The following is a 21,583-nucleotide window of genomic DNA, read 5'->3' as shown; positions in this document are numbered from 1 at the left end:
CAGTGTATGGTGAAACAGGCAAATATGGTGGACACGAATGGTTGAACCAGGCTCTGGAGCGGGACTCGTGCACCAGCATGCTGAATGCCAAGTGACTATGTAACCACACGTTTTGGAACTCAGGTAGGACAAGCAATCCTGTTGTAAATCTTCTTTTTTCACTGATCCAAATTTTTTGCCATTCTTCCTTTAAATTTTTCTGTACTCGGCTTTTGGGATCTTGTTTACTCAAGGGTATTTCTGTGTCAATCCTTCCATTTCTTGTAGAGCTTTTAGTTGCTTTGTCTGCTAGCTCGTTCCCTGTTATCCTGATATGTGCTGGGGATCCAGGCTAATGCTATTTGTATCCCCATCTGTACTAACTCTGTTATTAGAAATGTAATTTCACTGATTCAATCACTTTTACATACAGAGACACCCTTTTTTACTGCCATAAGTTCTGATACTGAGTCTGAAAAAATGACCACCATGGCTGGTGGTCCAGCCTAGATCTAGTTTAATTATTGCTACTAGCTCAGCTGTCGTGACCGCTACAAAATCAGATATTCTTTTAGGCAAATTTTGGTAGACAATATGCTGTCCCTGCTCTTCCTATTATTTTTTTTTTGGACCCGTTTGTATATATTTGACAAAAATGACTTCACTTTTCATCTGTATGTTGGTACACTTCATTTTTTATACCTGTTGTCTCCTTTTTACATGTAAGTTTGTAAAATAAATCCAAATCCACACTCAAACGTGCGGCTTCCCGTCCATTACTAATTTCCCCATGACTTGAAGTTTTGACTTTGTTTAGCTTTTCCTGATCTTTCAACACATGCGTGTACATTTTAACTCGAACGGCATGCGGAGTTCTAGAATGGTGGGCTATAGGGCTCTGTGGGCTGGTGGGCTGGTGCGACAGCGCCCCCTTTGGTCAGATGGAGTGTTGCACAGGGTTCGCTCGATCTGGCAGGGTGGCCCATCAGTTCCTCTTGCCTGAGTCTCGATGTTAGCCCCGTTCTGGGCTAAGAAGGGTGTTAGCATCAGTCTTGCTGGGGGTGTGGGTTCTCTCCTTATACTGGGGGGGCGGGGGTCAGCTGGTCCTGATACTCAGGGGAGCTAGAAACCCCTTTGGCTCTTAAGAGGGCTCCGTAGAGGAACCTAGGCCCACCCACTCCACTAGGTTCCAGCTCAGGGCCCTGAACTAGACAGGCAGAATCAGGTCTTGGTAACTCCTGCTGTGTCCTGAGCTCCTTCCTATCCCCCAGGGCTCTGTGGGCTTCTCCAGCCTGTAGATCTGGTCGTCCCCGCTCTGGGGGCTGTCTCAGGGCGGTTTCCGTGCCTGTTTGCTCCTCTGGTAGCTGCCTTGTCCTTCTGCTTCTCAGCTCTTTCATTCTCCCAGCTGCTGTGAGGCTGCCCATCAGCGCTGGCCAGCAGTTCCTGCATTAACCCCCTGGTTGCCAGGCTAGCATGGGGTAAATACATCCCATGGCACGTGCCTATTGACTTCCCAACAATCCTGATATAGTTCTTTGGTACTTTCATCCTTCTAATTCCCATTAACTTTGGCCCAGAAAGTTAGGTCCAGTAGTTTCATTCATAGTGTAACTGGCATTTCACTAGCAGCTGTGTGTAGCGTGCATATGGGTGTTTTAATAAATGCACCACACGCAACTCACAGTGCCTGGGCTTGTATTAAATCAGATTTTTTTCAGTTCTGATTTTAATGCTGACCCAAAAGCTTGGCAGCCATAGTCGATAACTGGGCTGATTGAGGCTCCGTATGCCAGCAGCCGTGCTTTCTTCTCTGCCCCCACCCCGCAGTGAGTCCCAGAAATACTTTTCAGTCGGCTGATCCTTCCTTTGCATTTATCTTTAACATACTCTAACTCTATATAAAATTTTTCCAAAGTAATTTGGTATCAAATATTACCCCACGGAATTTAAACCTTCTAACTTTATCTATTTGTTCTCCATACTGATACAGTTTACATCCTTTTGTAGCTTTCCCTTTCACAGGCGCCCGACTTTACAAAGTGCTGGGGGGGCACATGACCGCCCCCCGGCTCTGCCCCAGGCCACACCCCCATTCCATCCCTTCCCTCAAGGCCCCACTCTGCCCCGCCTCTTCCCGCCCCCACTCCACCCCTAGACCGACCTCTTCCCACCCAGGTCTGCCCCCTCCCCCGAGCGCGTCGCATCCTCGCTCTTCCCCCCCTTCCCCCAGAGCCTCCTGAATGCCGCAAAACAGCTGATTGCGGTGGGCGGGAAACATGGGGAGGGAGGGGGAGGTGCTGATCCACGGGGCACGCCGGTGGGTGCTCAGCACCCACCATTTTTTCCCTGTGGGTGCTCCAGCACCCACGGAGTCATCGCCTATGTTCCCTTTTGTAAAGGTCAATTCTTTCAATTTTAGTAATGGAGAACTTGAAACCCCCCGGCATTTTCCCAGTCTGAAGTAACTTGCAATGCTTTCTTGATTCTCTTTTCTGCCGCCTCAGTATTCCTGTTCCTAAGCCACAGAGCACAATCACCTGCCAACTGAGTGGCACTTCCCCAGCATTTATTTGTTTGGGAAGATCATTTATCATAATATTAAAGAAGGTTGGGCTGATAAGCCTTCCCTGAAGTGTGCCATTTTTAATACTATATATATTTGGCATAATGACAGGTTTCAGAGTAGCAGCCGTGTTAGTCTGTATCTGTAAAAAGAACAGGAGGACTTGTGGCACCTTAGAGACTAACAAATTTATTAGAGCAACCAAAGCTTGAGACCGTCAAAAAGAGAGCTTTACCAGCCAGTCCTTTCCAACTTTCACAACCACCTCACTGCATCCCCCTCCCTGAGGGAACTGAGCAACTCAGCTGTCCAGATCACCCACCCCTTTCTCTCCCTCCTCCCCGCACACTGTCCAGTAGCGTCTCAATTTAATCTTCATTTTCACCATTTTGCTTAAACTTCCAAGCAGGCTGCTAAAATGCAGGATTCTGGGCAAGCATCCTTCGAGGAACAGGACATGAGATTTCTGCTACCACTCAGCTCTGCCATAGGCTCAAAACGAAGCTGCCTCTTCCAGGCCCTTGAGGACTCACATTACAGTAGCTGACTGGCTGGCTTGCTTTGTGTTCGTTCAGCATGAGCAGAGTGAGCAGAACCCCGGCCGCAGGAGCAGGGCTGAGTAAAACACGTGCAGTTAAAATGGGGGTAGGCCAAGTCTGAGTAAGAGCCCTTCATTGATGTCGTTTGTAAGGGCCAGACTCCCTGTCCTAGAGCCTGAAGTCCTCTCCAGAAGGATCTTAGAGAGATCACACCTAGGGGTTCAGAGTAACAGCCGTGTTAGTCTGTATTCGCAAAAAGAAAAGGAGTACTTGTGGCACCTTAGAGACTAACCAATTTATTTGAGCATGAGCTTTCGTGAGCTACAGCTCACTTCATCAGATGCATCTGATGAAGTGAGCTGTAGCTCACGAAAGCTCATGCTCAAATAAATTGGTTAGTCTCTAAGGTGCCACAAGTACTCCTTTTCTTTTCACACCTAGGGGGAGGAGTTTAATTTTATTCCCCATGACCATTCAGTCCTAGGCCTGTCTGTTGAGGCCACTCTTAGTAACACAGTGGTGGTTTCTCAGTGTAGACAGTCTGGATAAAGACAGTTTCAAAGAGGACTCCCAACCGTCATTGCTACTGAACCGGGCAGGATTCAGACTAGTCCTCGTGTGTGAAAAACCTTGTGCGATGAGCAGCATGAGGCAGGAGTTTCATGTTTGAGTTCAGAGGAATAAAGGCAGACTGATAAAGTAGTTCACTGAAGTTCCCCCCCCACCCCCCACTCTTTGCTTATTTCCAACCATCTTTCCAGTCACATGATTCAACTGACAGGAGGCCAGAATAGGAGCCCTAGGTTCAATCCATGGGCCGACCTCCAGTTTTGCTGATTAGGTTCCAAAGGCAGAAGGCCCAGTCCTGCAAACTCTTACTTCTCTGAGGAAGGGCTTAGTCGTGCAGGCAAGGACTCATGTGAGTAGCGCTTGAAGAGCAGACGTGCGCACACTGGTTTTCTAAGAGCCTGGCTGCGGAACCTTTACTCACGGGATCCATCTCTACTGAGACCGTTCCTGTCAGTACGGGCTGCAGGGCGGGGCTCTTTCCCAAGAAACACACAATGCTGAATTGATTACGTTTGACTGCTTTCCAAAGACCCATTCCTGTAATATGATCTCTCATAGCTGCATGCAAATGCCAAGCTTTTGCCACAGTGATACACAGTTTGTCTAGTTTTCTCGTCTGCAGACACTGCATTTGCAGCTGCGTGTCAGCATTTCGGAGGAATGTGGAGCGTATTACATTTTAGTTTATTTTGATTTGTAGACGTTCCTAACACAACTGAAAATGGATCTTATTTTTTTCCTTAGATTTACAATAATGGAGCAGCAATATAGCCCATTCTATGGGCTGAGTAGGTGAACCAGATATCTTTCTTGCAGGCTGCATCTCTTAGATGACATCGCAAATATGGCTCTGCTTAAGTCTCAGCTCCTTCATCTTCCCATATTATGTCCTCCTCTGGGAAATTAGGCCTGACTACCACCTGGCTTTGGAGGAACTTGTTTTAGTCACATCAATGGTAATTATAATATTAACAAGAATGGGGAAGTAAGTCCTGGCAGTTGACTAATGAACAGCTTGACAAGTGACGCAGTTGCAAGGGTGGCCAGCGAGAGGCTGACCCGTAGCACAGAGAGAAGAGTTTAGCTTGAACATCAGCAAAAACAAAAGTGCCGTTAGGGAAACTCAGCTCTTTTTCCTTTACTGCCAGAAATTAATTTCGTGGAGGTAGATCTATGAGATCTTGGAAACTGGTCTATGCCAAAAAGACCAGTTAGAAAAGTGTGATTTCTAGCAACACAAAACCAGCCTACAAAATAACATTTGACTCACCAATCCGGTAAATAATCAGTATCCTCCAGCGAACAGGTGAAAGGAGTTCTCTAGGGTTCATAATAAACAAGGAAGTACTTACAGTTTTATCTTTCAGGTGATAGGAACAGAGTGTTACTGCTGAAATTTGCACACAGAAGCACTTGATATAATCTCCATTCTGTACTCAGATCTACAGAACAATGGAAAACCAACCCAGGCAGCTCTTGGCACCTGAGTAGAGACTCTGTATTTTGTCCCTGATGTCCAGAAGATCTGCAAAGGAAAGCTCTGCACGCTTCCCCAGGTGTTTTCTGAAATACCAACCATGCTGTCTGGCCTGGCACTTCTGAAGTATCCACATGGGCTGGAGGATCACTCTGACTTCTGGTGCTAGGGAGAAGGAGAAGGCGGCAAGTGGCCGCCTGATCTTCCCCGTTCACAGCTCCTGGATCAAGGGACCCTATTGGAAATCCCTGTTTCAAATGCTTCATCTGGACTCTGCTGGTTTCTACTGGAAACCAAGACCCAACAGCCCAGCTATACACTGTTTCTTTATTCCAGGACCTAGCTGCCATATGAAACCCATAGCAACAAGTTGCAGTTTTCAATGGGACTTTCCACCCTCTTTCTAGCAGTTGGACTCAAGGGAGGAGGAGATACTTTGGGCCCAATCCCTATTCAAGGAGTAGGATTGGACAGGGGGGAAATTTGTCACCCAGTACCCCCAGGACTGGCAGGGGAGGCAGCTCATTCCTTGTCAGCTTGGGGTCCCACAATTTGTAACTCTGGGCCAGTTACTGACAAGGTCAATCAGTTGTCTGAGCTACAGCTTCACTTGCAAGACACCACCTCCATCGCTGGGCTTAGCACTTCCCCCTCTGGTGTGACAGGGCCTGAAGTAAATTAGCCCCACTCCGGAGGGTGTTTGTCTCCCCCTCTGGGTTTATTTATCAGTGTTTTCAAGGTAGGCCTGGGGCTGGCCCAAGAAGCACGCCTCCACCAAACAAAATTCACAAACACAAAACAAAGAGGGTACCTTTTCCTGCCCCCTGTTTGGGGAGCGTTGTCTTGTTATTGGTCCTGGGGTGTCAGTCGTTCCCCATAGCAGGCACTCAGTTTTGGTTGTTTCCCCTGTAGGGAGGAGAGCAACCTCTCACCCTGGAGAAGCCTATCTCCCTGCTAACACTAGCCTTGCAGCAGCTCATCTCTCCCTCCTCTGTCTCACCAGAGAAGGAGTTTTAAAGGTCTCAGGCAGCCTTTGGACTCATTGACTTTAAGGCCAGAAGGGACCATCATGATCATCTAGTATGACTTCCTGCATATTGCAGGCACAGAACCTCACCCATTCCTGAAATAGACCCCTAACCTCTCGCTGAGTTACTGAAGTCCTCAAATCATGGTTTAGATCATCCCTGACAGGTGTTTCTCTAGCCTGCTCTTAAAAACCTCTAATGACGGGATTCCACAACCTTCCTAGGCAATTTATTCCAGTGCTTAACTACCCTAACAGTTAGGAAGCTTTTCCTAATGTTTTACCTGAATCTCCCTTGCTACAAGTTAAGCCCATTACTCCTTGTCCTGTCCTCAGTGGTTAAGGAGAACAATTTTTTCACCCTCGTCTTTATAACAGCCTTTTTCGTACTTGATGACTATTATCCTGTCCCTCCTCAGTCTTCTCTTCTCTAGACTAAACAAACCCAATTTTTTCAATCTTTCCTCATAGGTACATGTTTTCTAGATCTTTAATCATTTTTGTTACTCTTCTCTGGACTTTCTCCAATTTGTCCAAATCTTTACCAAAGCATTGTACCCAGACCTGAACACAATACTCCATATCAGCGCGGAGTAGAGCAGAAGAATTACTTCTTGTGTCTTGCTAACAACACTCCTGCTAATACATCCCAGAATGATGTTTGCTTTTTTTGCAACAGTATTCCATGTTGACTCATATTTAGTTTGTGATCCACTATAACCCCTAGATCCTGTTCTGCAGTACTCCTTTCAATGCAGTCATTTCCCATTTATTTATTTTTTATTTATATCTAGGGCACAAAAGAAGTGGGGGGTGGAGGTGGAAACAAGACAGCCTTTTAGGCTTTCTCTCTAAAGAAGCCCAAGAAGATTTTTTTTCGGCCTTTTCCAGACCATCTTTAAGCGTGTGTAGACTGTAGCTCCTACCTTTTGAAATCAATGGGAGCTGAGCACTTTTGAAAATCAGGCCACTTTTATAGGCGCCTAAGTGGGGACTAGGAGCCTAACTTTAGGCCGCCATGTTTAAAATTCTTGACGCAAGGGCATTAGAACAGCCCATACAACCTTAACCACGAACTTCTCAGAGAGGTATGGAAGGACGTTTGGCTCACAGGGTCCTTCCCTGCTATCCAGGAGAATTTACATGACCGGAGGGCTGTGGCAATCACCCCAGATTTCTTTCTGTGGAGAGCACCCTGTGGATGGTGAAAGAGGAGTGGCCGATAAGCTTCCATCTCACCATGGCCGTGTTCTCTGCAGATGGCTGTCCTGATAATGCTTCCTTCCCCTGAACTGCTGGGCATGTGCAAAGCATCTCGAGCAGACCGTTAAAAGCTTGTATTATCTTAATGCCATTGTCTTGGGGATGGTGTATTTGGCGTGCTGCCATTTATCGAGCCTGCCCAGAAACGGTGAGTGCCCGTGTTTCTTGTTGAGCGCCTCGGCTGCAGCACGACTGGCCTCATCAATTCTCCATCTCTCCAGTGGGTTGTTAATCCCAGAAGGATGGTGCAATGTTGCAAGGCTGAGTGGTGCTCAGAGCTTGGCAGTACAGATGAAATTCACCTCTGTACACAAGGCCCATGCACCACGTAAGTCCTGCTGTTTCAGAGGCTGAAGTGGGACTGTCCAGGATCTGAGAAGGGGGGAGACCAAAAACCACACTAACAAAAAACGTGTCCCCTTTAAGAAGGCCTCCAAACCGACCCCAGCTGGCAGAGTTCCTATATCTAGGCTTTCTCCCTTTCCCATAGGCATCAGGTCGGGAAAGGAGCCATCTAATCCAGATCATAATAAGGCCTTTACCGCAGAGCCTTGAACCAGAGCAGCCAAATTTATAGTCAGAAGAAAATGAGGTATTTAGGACCCAGGTCAGGTGAGTGGCTGCTGGTTCCCTCTCCCATTCTCAGCTTCCTTTTCCTGGTATAGAGCAGGGCAGGGTGCTCCTTGATTGCGCCCAGACTGTCCCTTAAAGGTGTAATCCACCCCCAGCACAGGGACTGAAGTGATGCATGTGCTTTGCTAAGGGCATTCTGCCCAGGGCTGAATTTCATTGCAGAAGAGTAGCACTGGGTGGCTTTTATTAGAATTTATGTCATGTCTGAGCAGCTGTGTTCCTAACTGTACTGGAGGAGATTTCAGGAGTGGTATTCGGTGTTTGGCAAGCCTGCCAAAAGTGTATTGGCCCCATCCTGGCATCTTTTATAGCTAGGGCCCTACCAAATTAATGGCCATGAAAAATGCATCAAGGGCTGTGAAATCTGGTCTCCCCCCATGAAATCTGGTCTTTTGTGTGCTTTTAGCTTATGCTATACAGATTTCACGGCGGAGACCAGTGTTCCTCAAATTGGGGGTCCCACCCAAAAGGGAGTTGCGGGGGGGGGTGTCACAAGGTTATTTTAGGGGGGTTGTGGTATTGCCACCCTTATTTCTGCGCTGCCTTCAGATCTGGGTGGCCAGAGAGCGGCGGCTGATTACCAGGCACCCAGCTCTGAAGGCAGTGCCCCGCCAGCAGCATTGCAGGAGTAAGGTTGGCAATACCCTACCAGGCCACCCTTACTTCTATGCTGCTGCTGGCCGCGGCTCTGCCTTCAGAGCTGGGGTCCCGGCCAGCAGCTGCCGCTCTCCAGCCGCCCAGCTCTGACGGCAGTGTCACTTCCAGCAGCAGCACAGAAGTAAGGATCGCAGAACCGCAACCCCCCCTACAACAATGCGACCCCCCCCCATTCCTGTTTGGGTCAGGACCCCTTCAGTTACAACACTGTGAAATTTTAGATTTAAATAGCTGAAATCATGAAATTTATGATTTTTTTTTAGAATTCCACGACTGTGAAATTGACCAAAATGGACTGTGAATTTGGTAGGGCCCTATCTCTAGCCAATGAAACACAGTTTAATTTCTGAACATGTTGGTACCAGCTCTTGGGTTTTTATTTATTTATTTTTACAAGGTGGCTTTTCAGAAAAGAATTACGAGTGGAGCTCTGAAGAGGAGGAGGCTGTGAAGAAGGCAGGGCCAGTCCAGGTGCTCATTGTTAAAGATGACCATTCCTTTGAGCTGGACGAGGCCGCGCTGAACCGCATTCTGCTCTCTGAGGCCGTGAGGGATAAAGAGGTAGTTGCCGTGTCTGTTGCTGGAGCTTTCAGGAAAGGAAAATCGTTCCTGATGGACTTCATGCTGAGATACATGTACAACAAGGTATGAGTACAGCCATGATGTAACTAATGCCTCCTTGTGCCGTCCTGGAGTCTTGGTGTGTCTTGCTGTGCAGGGTTTCTCATTGCTCTGGTATGATTCCTCCCTCCCATGCAAACTGGAGAGGGGTCTGAGCCTGCATTCACTTTGGGGGCACTTGAGCCCCCCTCTGTAATGGGTCCCCACTGGATTTGAATTCCCCGTGACAGCAGGGGAGTTTGGATTCAGGTCTGTATCCAAATCTGAGCTCCGTGATAGTCTGGGCTCCCAGCCTATGAGGCATTTTTCTGGAAGGCTGGTACCCCTCCCTAACTAGTGGGCTGGTGCCATCCCAGTGCATGCTCCCTGCTGGGCGGTGCCGGTTACTTTGGTGCAGCCAGCAGGGCCTCAAGATGCACTATGTGCTGGAGCAGAGAACACTGTGGCGGCTGCCCACTGGAGCTGCCAAGGGACCTCAGGGCTGCCCATCCCTATGCCAGCTTCCACTTTCTCCATACTCTTGCCCTGGTAGGGCGAGTCTTTAGGGATATGAGCAGGGGGACACAGCCTGTTGGAAGGGGGAGTAGAGGAAGGAGGACCTCCTGGAAGATGGGTCTGGGGTAGGGGAAGAGCACAGCCATCACTCCAAGCCCAAGGAGGAATGGTGTAAGTTAGAGCATACCTCAGCTGTTCTAAATTCCTTTGGGGTCAGCTGGTGCTTGAGCAGGGACCCATAGCTGGCTCCCTGCATCTCCCCTGTGCCTGACATCGAAGGGGGCGCTGTGGAGAATCTGGCCCTTAGTTGTCATAAGTCCTGTTGTATACTTGCTACAGTGTAAGTGTACCACTGCCCTCTACTGGACAGAATCAGTACTGCTTAGGGGCGTGCAGTCAGTACCATACTGTCGTTGGAGAATCTCGGGTGTCAGGGGCCTGTGATTTCGGAACAGGTGGATCCGAATTCTGTCCAGTCTGGGTTCCGACTGGGCATGGTGTGGATCGGCGGCAAGCATGCAATCCTTGATGGCCACCGCTTTGTCACAGTGATTGGGGAGGGGCTCCTGGATTTGGGCCCATCCTTCAGATGCCTCTTCATGTCCAGCGGATCAAAAGAACTGAATGGGGAGGCCGTGAAGTCTTTGCTTCCTGGTAGGAAACATCCGGCGTGAGTAACCGTGGAATGGAGGCAGCACAGGTGAGAGAAGAACCCGGGGCGTGGGCTGTGGTGATCCCTTCTCTCCCCACTCCCAGGAAACCATTGACTGGCTCGGCGATTACAACGAACCGCTGATGGGCTTCTCGTGGCGAGGAGGGTCTGAGCGGGAGACAACTGGCATTCAGATATGGAGTGAACTCTTTCTTGTGGACAAACCAGACGGTAAACAGGTACGTGGGGTGCCCGGTGCCAGCACATCCCTTTGTTCGGGGACTGCCTTTGGGTTCCCATGCCCCGAGCTCTAACATAGCTGCTCTGCTTTTTCCTAGATAAGCATCCCTTTAGATGGTCTTTGGTGCCATTTGCCTTAGATCTCAGCAATTGCTAATGCACCCATCACTACAGTATCTAAATCTCTATCCAAAAGAGCAAGAACGGTCTCTGTTCCGCGTTCTATCTCTACTGCTTTCAGGAGTCCCATGGCTGATCAAAAAAGCAAACAGAATGTTGGGAATCATTAAGAAAGAGATCAATAATAAGACAGAAAATATTCTCTTGCCTCTATATAAATCCACACCTTGAATACTGTGTGCAGATGTGGCCGCCCCATCTCAAAAAAAAATATTGGCATTGGAAAAGGTTCAGAAAAGGGCAACAAAAATGATTAGGGGTATGTAATGGCTGCCGTATGAGGAGAGAATAATAAGACTGGGACTTTTCAGCTTGGAAAAGAGACGACAAAGCGGGGATATGATAGAGGTCTATAACGTCATGACTGATGTGGAGAAAGTAAGTAAGGAAGTGTTATTTACTCCTTCTCATAACCCAAGAACTATGAGTCACTCAATGAAATTAATAGGCAGCAGGTTTAAAACAAACAAAAGGAAGTATTTCTTCACACAACACACAGTCAACCTGTGGAACTCTTTGCCAGAGGATGTTGTGAAGGCCAAGACTATAACAGGGTTTAAAAAAGAACTAGATGAGTTCATGAAGGATAGGTCCATCAATGGCTATTAGCCAGGATGGGCAGGGGTGGTGTCCCTAGCCTCTGTTTGCCAGATGCTGGGAATGGGTGACAGGGGATGGATCACTTGATGATTACCTGTTCTGTTCATTCCCTCTGGGGCACCTGGCATTGGCCATTGTTGGTCTGACCCAGTATGGCAGTTCTTATGATTCTTGGGTCCAGGTCCCTTGCCGAATACTGCTGCTCTCCTGTAGGACTGGCTGGAGAATGGCACATCTTCACTCACTAGGGGCCCAATCCAACACCCAGAGAAGTCAGTGGGACGCGTCTGTGGGCGTTGGGTTGGGCCCTACACTGGGTGTGGGCATGTTGCCATATTTGGCTCCTGAGATATGAAACGAATGGGATTCATAAGACAACACATCCATGGCTACAGGAAATGGTTTTAAAAAGTTCCTCCCAAAATGAAGGCCCACCCATCTTTGGGCTGGAATTAATGAAGCTTAGTTAGCTGTGTTCTCTTTATAACCTGAAGATCGAAGTCTCTGGGGATTGTGTTTCCCTCTCCATTCCAGGGCGCTTCATTTCTTCCAAGCCCAAGGTGCGTGTCGTGAGACAGCCAACAAGATGGCATAGTCATGGTTTGGTTTTCTCCACTGCAGTTTGGCGCTGGAGAGCGATTTGATTGAAAAGCTCCGTTGCGTGTAGAGCACTAATTCCGACCTCTCTGCTCTGCAGGTCGTGGTGCTGCTGATGGACACACAGGGGACGTTTGACAGCCAGTCGACGCTGCGCGATTCAGCCACCGTGTTTGCCCTTAGCACGATGATCAGCTCAATCCAGGTAATACAGAGGTGAACCTGTGCATCATTCGCTGAAGGACGGTGGGTGGGGATTTTTAAAACTGCCGGCATTGGCTTAACCCTACTGCTAGTCACTGACTTCTCGGGGAGCAGAGTTAGCCAATGCCGAGAGCCACTGACAGCCCCACTGATGGGGCAGTTGAGGGCACATGAGTGGAGGAGGATGTGAGGAAAATCTAGATCGTGTCTCTCTGCTGGAACTATTCTGTCCTGCAGCTACAGGAACCCTCTAGGTACTGAGAACAACCGTCTCTTGTATTGGATAGCCAGGGGAGTGCACAAGGGGGGACAAGGGACAAGCAGGGGCCCCCCAATAATCATTGGGGGCACAGAACTCCTCCGGACCCGGGGCTGTGGTGGGAACTGACAGCTCCTCCCACCCCAGGCTTACAGCGGCAGGAATGATGGGGGGGAGAGCAAGCTCCTCCAGCACTAGGCCTTGGCAGGGGCACAGAATGTGCCCCTCCAAAAGGGGGTCAAATTTAAATGCCTGCGAACGTCCCTGTGTATAGCCCTGCTCATCCTGGGTGCACCTTGACAGAGGGCCACACCCACACCCAGTGCACCTTGCAAACTATGGGCCAGAATTCAAGTAGCCTCCTCGCCATTTTGACCCTGAAGACCGGGCTGCTGCTGGCATCAGGAAGGAGCGCGTTTCCCCATGGATGGGCTGATTGAGACGCGCTCCAGTCCCTGCTGGACCTGGCTGAAGTCTGCCAGGTTCCTGGGGCCCTCATCTCCGACTGGGAGGAAGAGGAACTCATTGCACCACAGGGCCAGGCCCGTTGGCAGGAACAACAGCAGATGGCCACGTAATCTCCCCCATTAACGTGGAGGGGCTGAGGAGGAATCGTTTGGGGAAGTGGCCATAGGTCAGCACCCAGGAGACACGTATCATATTGGGACACGTCTCTGCCTAGGCTGCCAGAGTCTCCCTGTTCTAGCACCCAGCCAGCCTGCCCGGGGGTCCTGCAGGAGACCAGTCAGAGGCGGGAGGACAGTGCTAGCCCAAATGGCGCCAAGCTCAACCCCCCAAGTCAGGGGTGCCAGAACAGGGCGGGAGGGCAGAGGGCCATGGCCCCATCATTTTTTATCAGCCGTAATTGCGAGTGGGGGGGGGGAGGGAGAGAAGAGGAGCTGGGGGGGCGGAGTTTTGGGGAGATGGTGTGGGAGCAGGGCCTTGGGAGGAATGGGTGGCTTGAGGGTGGGGGGCTTGGGGAGAAGGGGTGGAGGCTCGGGGGCAGGACCTAGGTGGAAGAGTGGCATAGGGGGGCTGGGCCATGGTTCAGGCACCAGTGGCCCCCCCCACACTTTTAGGTAGCTTTGGCCACTCCTGCCCCAAGTAATAGGAAAAAAGACCGGCCAAAGTGCCTGGCCCACACCTCCTGGGGCCCCAGCCTATGGCAGTCTACTGGTGCATTGTCCAGAGCAGAGCTATCCCACAGGTGTGGATGTGTGTGGGTGTGGCCCTCTGTCAAACAGTAGGCCAGCAGCTGTTCTCCTGTGTGTTGGCTCTAGGAGCACCTGCTGGACGGGTCGCTTGCTGGGACAGGGACAGTGTTGTGCTATGTCTGTACAGAGCCTTGCACAACGGGGCCCCACCCTGACGGGCCTCGGCTCTCGGCACTCCAGTAATACAAATAAATAATGTAATATTGGTTTTGAGTCAGAATGTCGCTTATTGAGAGGCCATTGTGAATGCTGTACAGGAAGGGCAGGACGTTTTAAGTCCTCTAAACATTTCCTTTTAAATACAGGTGTACAACTTATCACAGAATGTTCAAGAAGATGATCTCCAGCACTTACAGGTAACCTCCTGGTGCCCTTCGCGGGGCAGGGGGGTGAAAGAGGGGCATTAATCTATCATGCTTTCATTGGTGGTGCTTGTCCTAAAACTCCTCATTTTGGCCTGCTTGCCTTCTGCACTGGAAACGTGCATTTAAATTCAGAGTAACAAAGGGCTCCCATCTGGTATAGAGGTTATTGTTCTGCAGCGAATAATGGGCAGTTAGGAACAGTCACGAAGGGGGTGGAACCTGTTTCCTCTAAGCTATTTAAGCCCATCTTCTTTGGACCTGGTCCATCTAGCATAGAAGTCAGTGGCAGAACTTCCATTGTCTCGATGGGAACAGGAGCAGGTCCTGGCTGAGCCGGCAGATGGCAGGGTCAGCAAGGAGACCTAACTTTCTGACACAGCCTCTTTTGTATCTTTTCGGATGGGGTATGTGGAGGGCAAACCGGGGCGCAGGCTCAGGGCTGGAGAGAAAAGCCAAAAGATAAAACAAGGTAACAAAAGACCAGAGGGAGCTGTTTGTATCCAGCCCTGTGGTCGTGATGTGCTTCTGCATTGGCAAAGTGGCACATTTCCCACCCTCTAGCTCTGTGGGTACCTGTTCCTCCAGCCTTTTGCTGCGGAACTGAGGAGGGCCTTGGGCTTTGGATTTCTCTGTAAAAATCAATTCCAAGGAAGCGGAGGCCACTTTCCTCAGCTCAGTCTTCTTCTGACATGGGAACGGAGATACATCTAGCTGGCTTTCAATAAACAGGGCACAAAGCTACCTGGGGCACTTGAGCGTACCCGCCCCCAGACCTTGCTAAAAATGTGCTCTGTACTGGATTGTTCTGCTCATCCTGCAGCTACTTACTGGCAACTTCTAGCAACCAGCTGTGTTAGTTATAAATCCCTTGGTCTGAGGGGATTAAGGGCGTCTGTTGTTTAGATATCCATTGTTTAACAGTTAGCTATCGGCCTTAGGGTTTTATACTGCCACCCTTCACCATTGTACCTGAGAGCAGTTAGCACCAGTCAGATCAATGTGCTGAGAGGGAGACAAAGATTTATCCAGGAAAGTCTCATAGGAACAGATTGTAGTGCCCTTACTCCTCTGAGTAGTCCTAGAGCAGATGATGGGGCTACACCCGGGAGTGGGAGCTCACCACCTCCACAGTCTTGCCCATAATGAGTGGAAAGTTGACTGCAGTCATACTGCTTACGTAGCACTGGGTGGCAGATTCTCCTTCTGGTCATTGAAAGAGCCCAAAGAGGAGGATGGATACTGGTGTTGTAACTTCAGAAACTGGGATCCCTAATTGTGGCACAGATGCTGCTGGGCTGATTAAACTTTGGGCATATGGCCCTGGTTGTCGAGGGGCGTGTAATTAGTGGAATGGTTTGGTAATGGCTGCCCCATCCATCCTCTGATGAAGTCTTTAGGTAGTTTGGTGTGCTTGGATTTTCTTATTGAAAAACTAAGCAGGGGGTGGAGAGAAAGAAAAGCAAAATTCAGCTTGGAACATCTCGGGTTTCTCACAGGATGGTTTCTGCATTGTTTTGGCCAGCCCAGTTTACAGGGTAAATATCTGCTGAGGGTAGTTTTTAAAAAAATACACGCACCCCTCCCAAAAAAACCCGCTCGTTTTGAAATAAAATTGGGGTGGGGGGGTTTTAGCATCTGGATCCATTTTTAGGGACTTGTGAGTAGTAGATTTTGCCTCTGTTGAGAAGAAATAGCCCAAAGGTTGGAGAACCTGCAGATCTAGCTGATATGCCCCCCCCCCCCACCAAATCCAAAACCTGTGCGAGATGTTAGGGGCTAACTGCAGTCTTTAATCAATGGAAGTTTGGAGCCCAGGCTGCAGGTTTCAGTCCTCTCAGGGCAAATGCCTGTTTCTTAATTTCATTTCCATCAGTGTTCAAATGGTCAAAGGCTCCAGGCTTGTGATGATTTGGTGTAGCATGGGAAGCCTTGGGGGACGCCAGCACACAAACCAGCAGAAGTCTCAGTCCATTTATACATTAACCCCCCCGCCCCACTTATTTGGCAACCAAGAATTCTGTTTGGAGATGGTCTATGTCAAGACGGAGCACAGCTGATATTAATAGCAGCTTAATATACCTCTAAACTGCGAGCTGAACATGCACAACCAAGCAGACCTTAGCCAGAGCACTGTAAACGGCACTGTTAGCACCAAACCTAGAAACCAAATTAGCGATGCCAACCCTTGCATGGAGCAAGACGAGCTGTACTGCATGGTAGACTTTGAAACTAAAAGTTCCCTCCTTGTTTTGCTCCTTGGTTTAGCTCTTTACAGAATACGGCAGGCTGGCCATGGAGGAAACCTTCCTGAAACCATTCCAGGTGAGTAACATGGCCTTCGTGGTTAAGGTTATTCTCTAGCAGAGATTAGCTTTGGTAGGAACCTTTTGGCCTCGCCAGCAGGTGTCACTGCTGTTTGCGATATGGGGAGAGAGGAAACCTGAATAAATCAAGGCACGGTGAGACCTTGCTGAGCAGAGGCAGAAAGCCTTGTTCTCCTTGTTCCCCTGCTCTCTAGCAAAGTCCAAGATCTCGCTGTTTTCCCCATTAAAGTCTCCCCAATCTGCAGACCCCTGGGCACTGTCGTCATTCTGGACACAGCAGGCTTGGAGGGACCCAGGCAGAGCCTATCGGCCCGTGAGGCTTTGCTCTAATGACAAAAGGTGCGATGGGTGGAATTCAGCCCCGTTCACCACTGAAGCCCCACAGAGCCCTGTTTTAAGGATGTAAGCGGTGCAGAGGCCTGGGGATGAATTTCCCAGTGGCTGAGCACACTTCCCCTGTGGTACTCCAGCCCAGGGAGTGAGCAAGCAGGAACAGCAGTCAGAGGCAGCACAGAGTACCGTCCCTCGGCTGACGGTGTGATTCAAGACTTTGAGATCAGGCTGATGTACTGATGGATCATCAGCTGGAACGTCATTGACAGCACTGCATAGCACATGGGCAGGATCAGAACACTGACTAGCTATAGAATATAACCCACTTCCGCGCTGTCCCTTGGTTCCAGTGGAATTTCTGCTGCCCTGCAGAACAAGGGGCATTACATTTAATAATCATTCTTCCCGATGACCGAGAGGGTAGATCTATGGAAACGATCAATTTAAAGGAGATTCTGTTCACAGGTAAGAAACCGTTTTATTTGTACTTCCATTTCCCACTCAAAATAATGCAGGCACTTCAAATGGAGAACGTCGGAGGATGTGTCTCTAGCCTCTTTAGCTGGCAAGCGATGCCAGAGGAGTGAATGGCACTGTGAGAGGATTACATACTTTCACAGGCCCACTCCAACTGGAAGCAAACATGAATGAATAAATAAAAAGCAGATGATGCGGGGATGGAGAAGCTGATCCATCAGGCAGCTGCTGCAGATGCTAATAATGAGGCGGTTGCTTAGCAGTTCCTTAAATCTGCAGCCCACCCAGTCTCTTTGTCTTTGAGCGAAGTCAGTCATATTGCCGTATGCCTTTGGTTCCTGCCCTGGGTGAGCACAGGAACCTGCTTGTGTGGCTGGAAAGCGGTGCAGGAGGTGGGAGCAGATTTTTGCAGCAGTAGAGGTGGGGTGAAGCACTTACATGGGCTGGGGCATAGGACAGAGGGCGGGATCTAGGAGCCCATCAGAAGGTACCACTGTGTTGACATAATATGCTCAGGCTTCTGTAAGGCATTGACTTAGTCCCACGAGTCGTTCTCATTGAAAAAAATTAGCGCGATACAAAATAAGCGTAGTGCCTATTAACTGGATTAAAACTGGTTTTCTGATAGATCACAAAAAGTAATTGTAAATAGGGAATATCATCCTATGGGGGTGTTTCTAGTGGGATCAGCAGGGATTGGCCCAGTCCTGTTCAATATCTTCATCAATGATCTGGAAGAAAACGGAAATTCACTACTGGTAAAATCTGCAGACAACACACAAACTGGTGAGGAGAGATAACTAAGGATGGGGTTAGGGCAGCTATACAGCTCGACCTGGATCGCTTGGTAAGATAGGCTCATTTGAACAACGTACATTTTAATGCAGCCAAATACCCGGTCGTGCATCTAGGAACAAATAAGGTAGATAACCCAGGATGGGACACAGCATCCTGGAATGTAGTGACACTGAAAAGGATTTAAGAGTAATGGTAGATAATGAACTGAATACAAACTCCCCATGTGATGCTTTATGTAAGAAGATGAACGCAGTCCTGGAATGTGTAAGCAGGGGAACATGAAGCAGGAGTAAGGAGCTGGTGTTACCTCTGAATACGGCATTAGTGGGGCCATTCCTGGAGACTGTGTCTGGTAAGTTCCAGTGTCCACACTGCAAAAAGGATGTTGAAATATTGGGAAGGATTCAGAAAAGAGCAACAAAAATGATTGAAAGACTGAAAAACCTGCCTTACAGTGAGAGACTTCACAAGCTGCATCAATGTAGTTCCTCCAAGAGACAATTAAGAGGGGAGTTGATCATGGTTTACAAGTACCTACATGGGAACAGATTTCTGATTGCAAATGGCTCTTCAATCTAGCATTAAGAAACATAATTAGATCTAATGGTTGGAAGCTGATGCTAGACAAATTCCGATTAAAAATAAGGTGCACAGTTTGTTTATTTTTAATACTGAGGGTAAATTAATCAGTGGAACAACTTAACCTAGGGATGTGGGAGATTCCCCATCACTTTGAGATTGTCTGTCTTTCTGAAGGCACTGGGCGAGGTTCTGTGGCCTGGGGTGCACAGATGGTCAGACTGGATTACAGTCATCCCTTCTGGCCTTACAATGTAGGAATCTATGCGGGAAGTTGTGGGAATTAGCGTACGTAAGGAAATACAGGCAAGAATGAAGTGGTAGCTGAGAAAACCCTGGAGGCCCTGCCTGCACGGAGATGCCTGACTGACTCGCTGCCTCTGGGAAAGGCGTCACTCTTGGTAAACAGCTTGTGCTGGCCTGAGGTGCAACCAAGGAAGAGGAAGCTGGGGCTCCTAAGGCCACCATGCCGCAAACATAAAATGACTTCTGAATCGGAGTCGGAGGACAGAGCGTGTGTAACCGATTCGTGCAAACGGGTCTTGTTACAGAGGTGTGCCACAGGACCATCTGAACATGTCTACGCTGAAGTGAAGGTGACTGTAGCATGGGTAGGCAGATCCATGCTAGCATCAATTTAGCGCCGTTAACAATAGTAATGAGGACGTGGTGGCACAGGATAGCAACTGGAGTCCAAGCCCACTGGGGACCCTCAGTCCATACTCTGGTTGCTAGCGTCTGCTGCCATGGCTACACTGCTGTTACCTAAGGTAGTTAGATTAAAGCTAGCGGGGGTATGCCTACCCGTGCTACAGTCATACCTTCCCTTGCTGTGTCCACGTAACCTTGGAGAAGGGTGCAGTATGAAATAGACAGATACGTACATGTTCCACAGATTGTAATGTTCATAGCAGTTGTCAATTTTATGTCTCACTTTCCCTCTAAAGACAGTGCTTTGTGGAGAGAGAATAAGGAGGGGTAGAGGTCTCTCTCTCTCTGTGTAATTTTTTTTTTCTGCATTTCCAACAAACATATTTCCAGTTATTGACCTGTTTATTCATCTGTGCAAAAGCAACCCTGGCATTTGTGCAGGGCCATTTTTTGGCTTCCGCATGCAACTGCCTGCCTCTCCAAACCCTAGCCACATAGTCTGTCACTTAGGTACGTGCTGTGTAAATCAGACCTTGAATGCAGAACATGCCTTGAAAATTATTTTTTGAAACAATTGTAACTTGACCTCATTGGCATTTATTTATTTCTTGAACAGAAACTTTGGCTGCCTCAATAAAGATTACAAACCTGTGATTTCATATTTATCCTCTCATGCTACATATGTTTCTCATTACGAGGCAGCTTGGAAAGATGCCCAGTCGAGGCTGAAAAAAAAAATAATTCAAAGCTGTAAATGTCCCGTAGGATAAAACTAACTGTGGCTGAAGTTAGGGATCTTGTTCCCTTTGTGCTCGTTAGCAAACTTCCTTTTAATTTTGCAGACTATGTGCCTGCCTACTGTTCTATCCAAACGCTCACATTCTAGGTAGAACAGGAAGTGCCTGAATCATTGGCAGTGCTCTTCAGTGTAGAGCCTCAAATGGCCATTAGATATATAGTATGGTATGCAAATTTGGGGCAGGGGGTTTTCATCTGTGGAACAGCTAATTACGGAGTGGGAGCCTCCCCTGTGTGGAGTCCCGGCACAATGGTCTGTGCACCACGTTGGTTCCCCTTCAGTCCCAAGAGCACCCATTGCACAAGGCAACGTTTCACCCAAAATAATCACAAATTCAGGACCCGAAGAAGTTGCCACTGGAGCTGAGTGAGTAATTCACAGTGAATAACTATAAAATAAATGTAGCCTCCTTTTGTTCATTTCACAGTTCCCTTAAATTTATCTCTTGTTTTCCAATTCGATGAAGCAGTAACTTTTAAAATTATGCATGTATTTGGTATACGGTATTTGATATTTCTGTGGCAAGATGATATTCATTATCCAGGCAGTGTTGCTCAGTTGTGATTGGTGGTACAAGTTGCATGGTATTTTCTTCTGTTCCTTGACTGAATGAGCATGTGAGCACTTCTGCCATGAATATTTTGCATGTGACTTAGAAATTCAATTCTCTCCAGTCTTTTTTGCCAGTGAAACTTGAAGACTTGACTATTTGTGGGACGTGAGCATAAAGTGGGTGTGAACATGGCTAAGTTTTTTTTTTATCTGTGAAGATAATCTGTAAAATTATTTTTGTATTATCCACCCCACTCCAGTTGTCATTTTTCTTGTGGAAGATGAGGCAAAAGGAAAACAACATAGGGCCTGATCCAAAGTCCAGTGTAGTCAAAGAGTGTCTGGACTCAGTGGATCAAGCCCATACTGGAGAGCACAGTTCTAATGAGCCCTCTATTTGTTTCCTACTTGTGTTTTTTAGTCTCTCATATTCCTTGTTCGTGACTGGAGTTTCCCATATGAATTTTCCTATGGATCTGACGGTGGTTCAAAATTTTTGGAAAAACGTCTTAAGGTTTGTCCGACATTTCTGGATGCTGTTTGGCATGAACTTGGCATGAATTAGTTCTGAGCTGACCTGGCCAGATGAGATGGGTTTGATGGAAAGGGGTTCAAGAATGCATTAGAAAGCCCTTCATCTCCTAACCCAGGGAAGCTGCTGCTCTCCACACACCACTGTACGAATAGTACCTAGGCTGGTCTGGAGACCCTGATTCTGCACAGTGCAGGTGCGCAGAGTTGTGCATGTAAGCTCCAGGAGGATGTGATGAGCAGGAGACAGAGTGCAGAGCAATTGGACTAATGAGAGCTCAGCTGAGTGGCTACTACCTTACTCCTGCTTGGAAGTGGGAAGATAGTATGCAGAGACACCCCATGTGCATGTTGAGACTTGCACTCCAGAGCATCTCTCCTCAGATACATCTATTTTCTGCCCA

The 21,583-nt window shown here is 48.4% G+C and overlaps 1 protein-coding gene across 1 annotated transcript in view; it reads left to right on the top strand.

Annotated features, from left to right (window-relative positions):
- ATL1 (atlastin GTPase 1) overlaps nucleotides 1–21,583 on the top strand; it is a 43,322-nt gene that overhangs the window by 5,339 nt on the left and 16,400 nt on the right. The window contains exons 2-7 of the mRNA XM_077820795.1: nucleotides 9,106–9,353; nucleotides 10,581–10,715; nucleotides 12,194–12,298; nucleotides 14,076–14,126; nucleotides 16,401–16,457; nucleotides 21,070–21,162. Of these exons, the coding sequence (XP_077676921.1) occupies nucleotides 9,106–9,353; nucleotides 10,581–10,715; nucleotides 12,194–12,298; nucleotides 14,076–14,126; nucleotides 16,401–16,457; nucleotides 21,070–21,162 (689 nt within the window). The remainder of the gene's footprint in view (nucleotides 1–9,105; nucleotides 9,354–10,580; nucleotides 10,716–12,193; nucleotides 12,299–14,075; nucleotides 14,127–16,400; nucleotides 16,458–21,069; nucleotides 21,163–21,583) is intronic.

Source organism: Eretmochelys imbricata, chromosome 6, assembly GCF_965152235.1.
Source record: "Eretmochelys imbricata isolate rEreImb1 chromosome 6, rEreImb1.hap1, whole genome shotgun sequence".
In the NCBI taxonomy this organism is placed as follows: domain Eukaryota; kingdom Metazoa; phylum Chordata; order Testudines; family Cheloniidae; genus Eretmochelys; species Eretmochelys imbricata.
The sequence above is the reverse complement of the archived record's forward strand: the minus strand, read 5'-3'. Positions and strand labels throughout refer to the sequence as shown.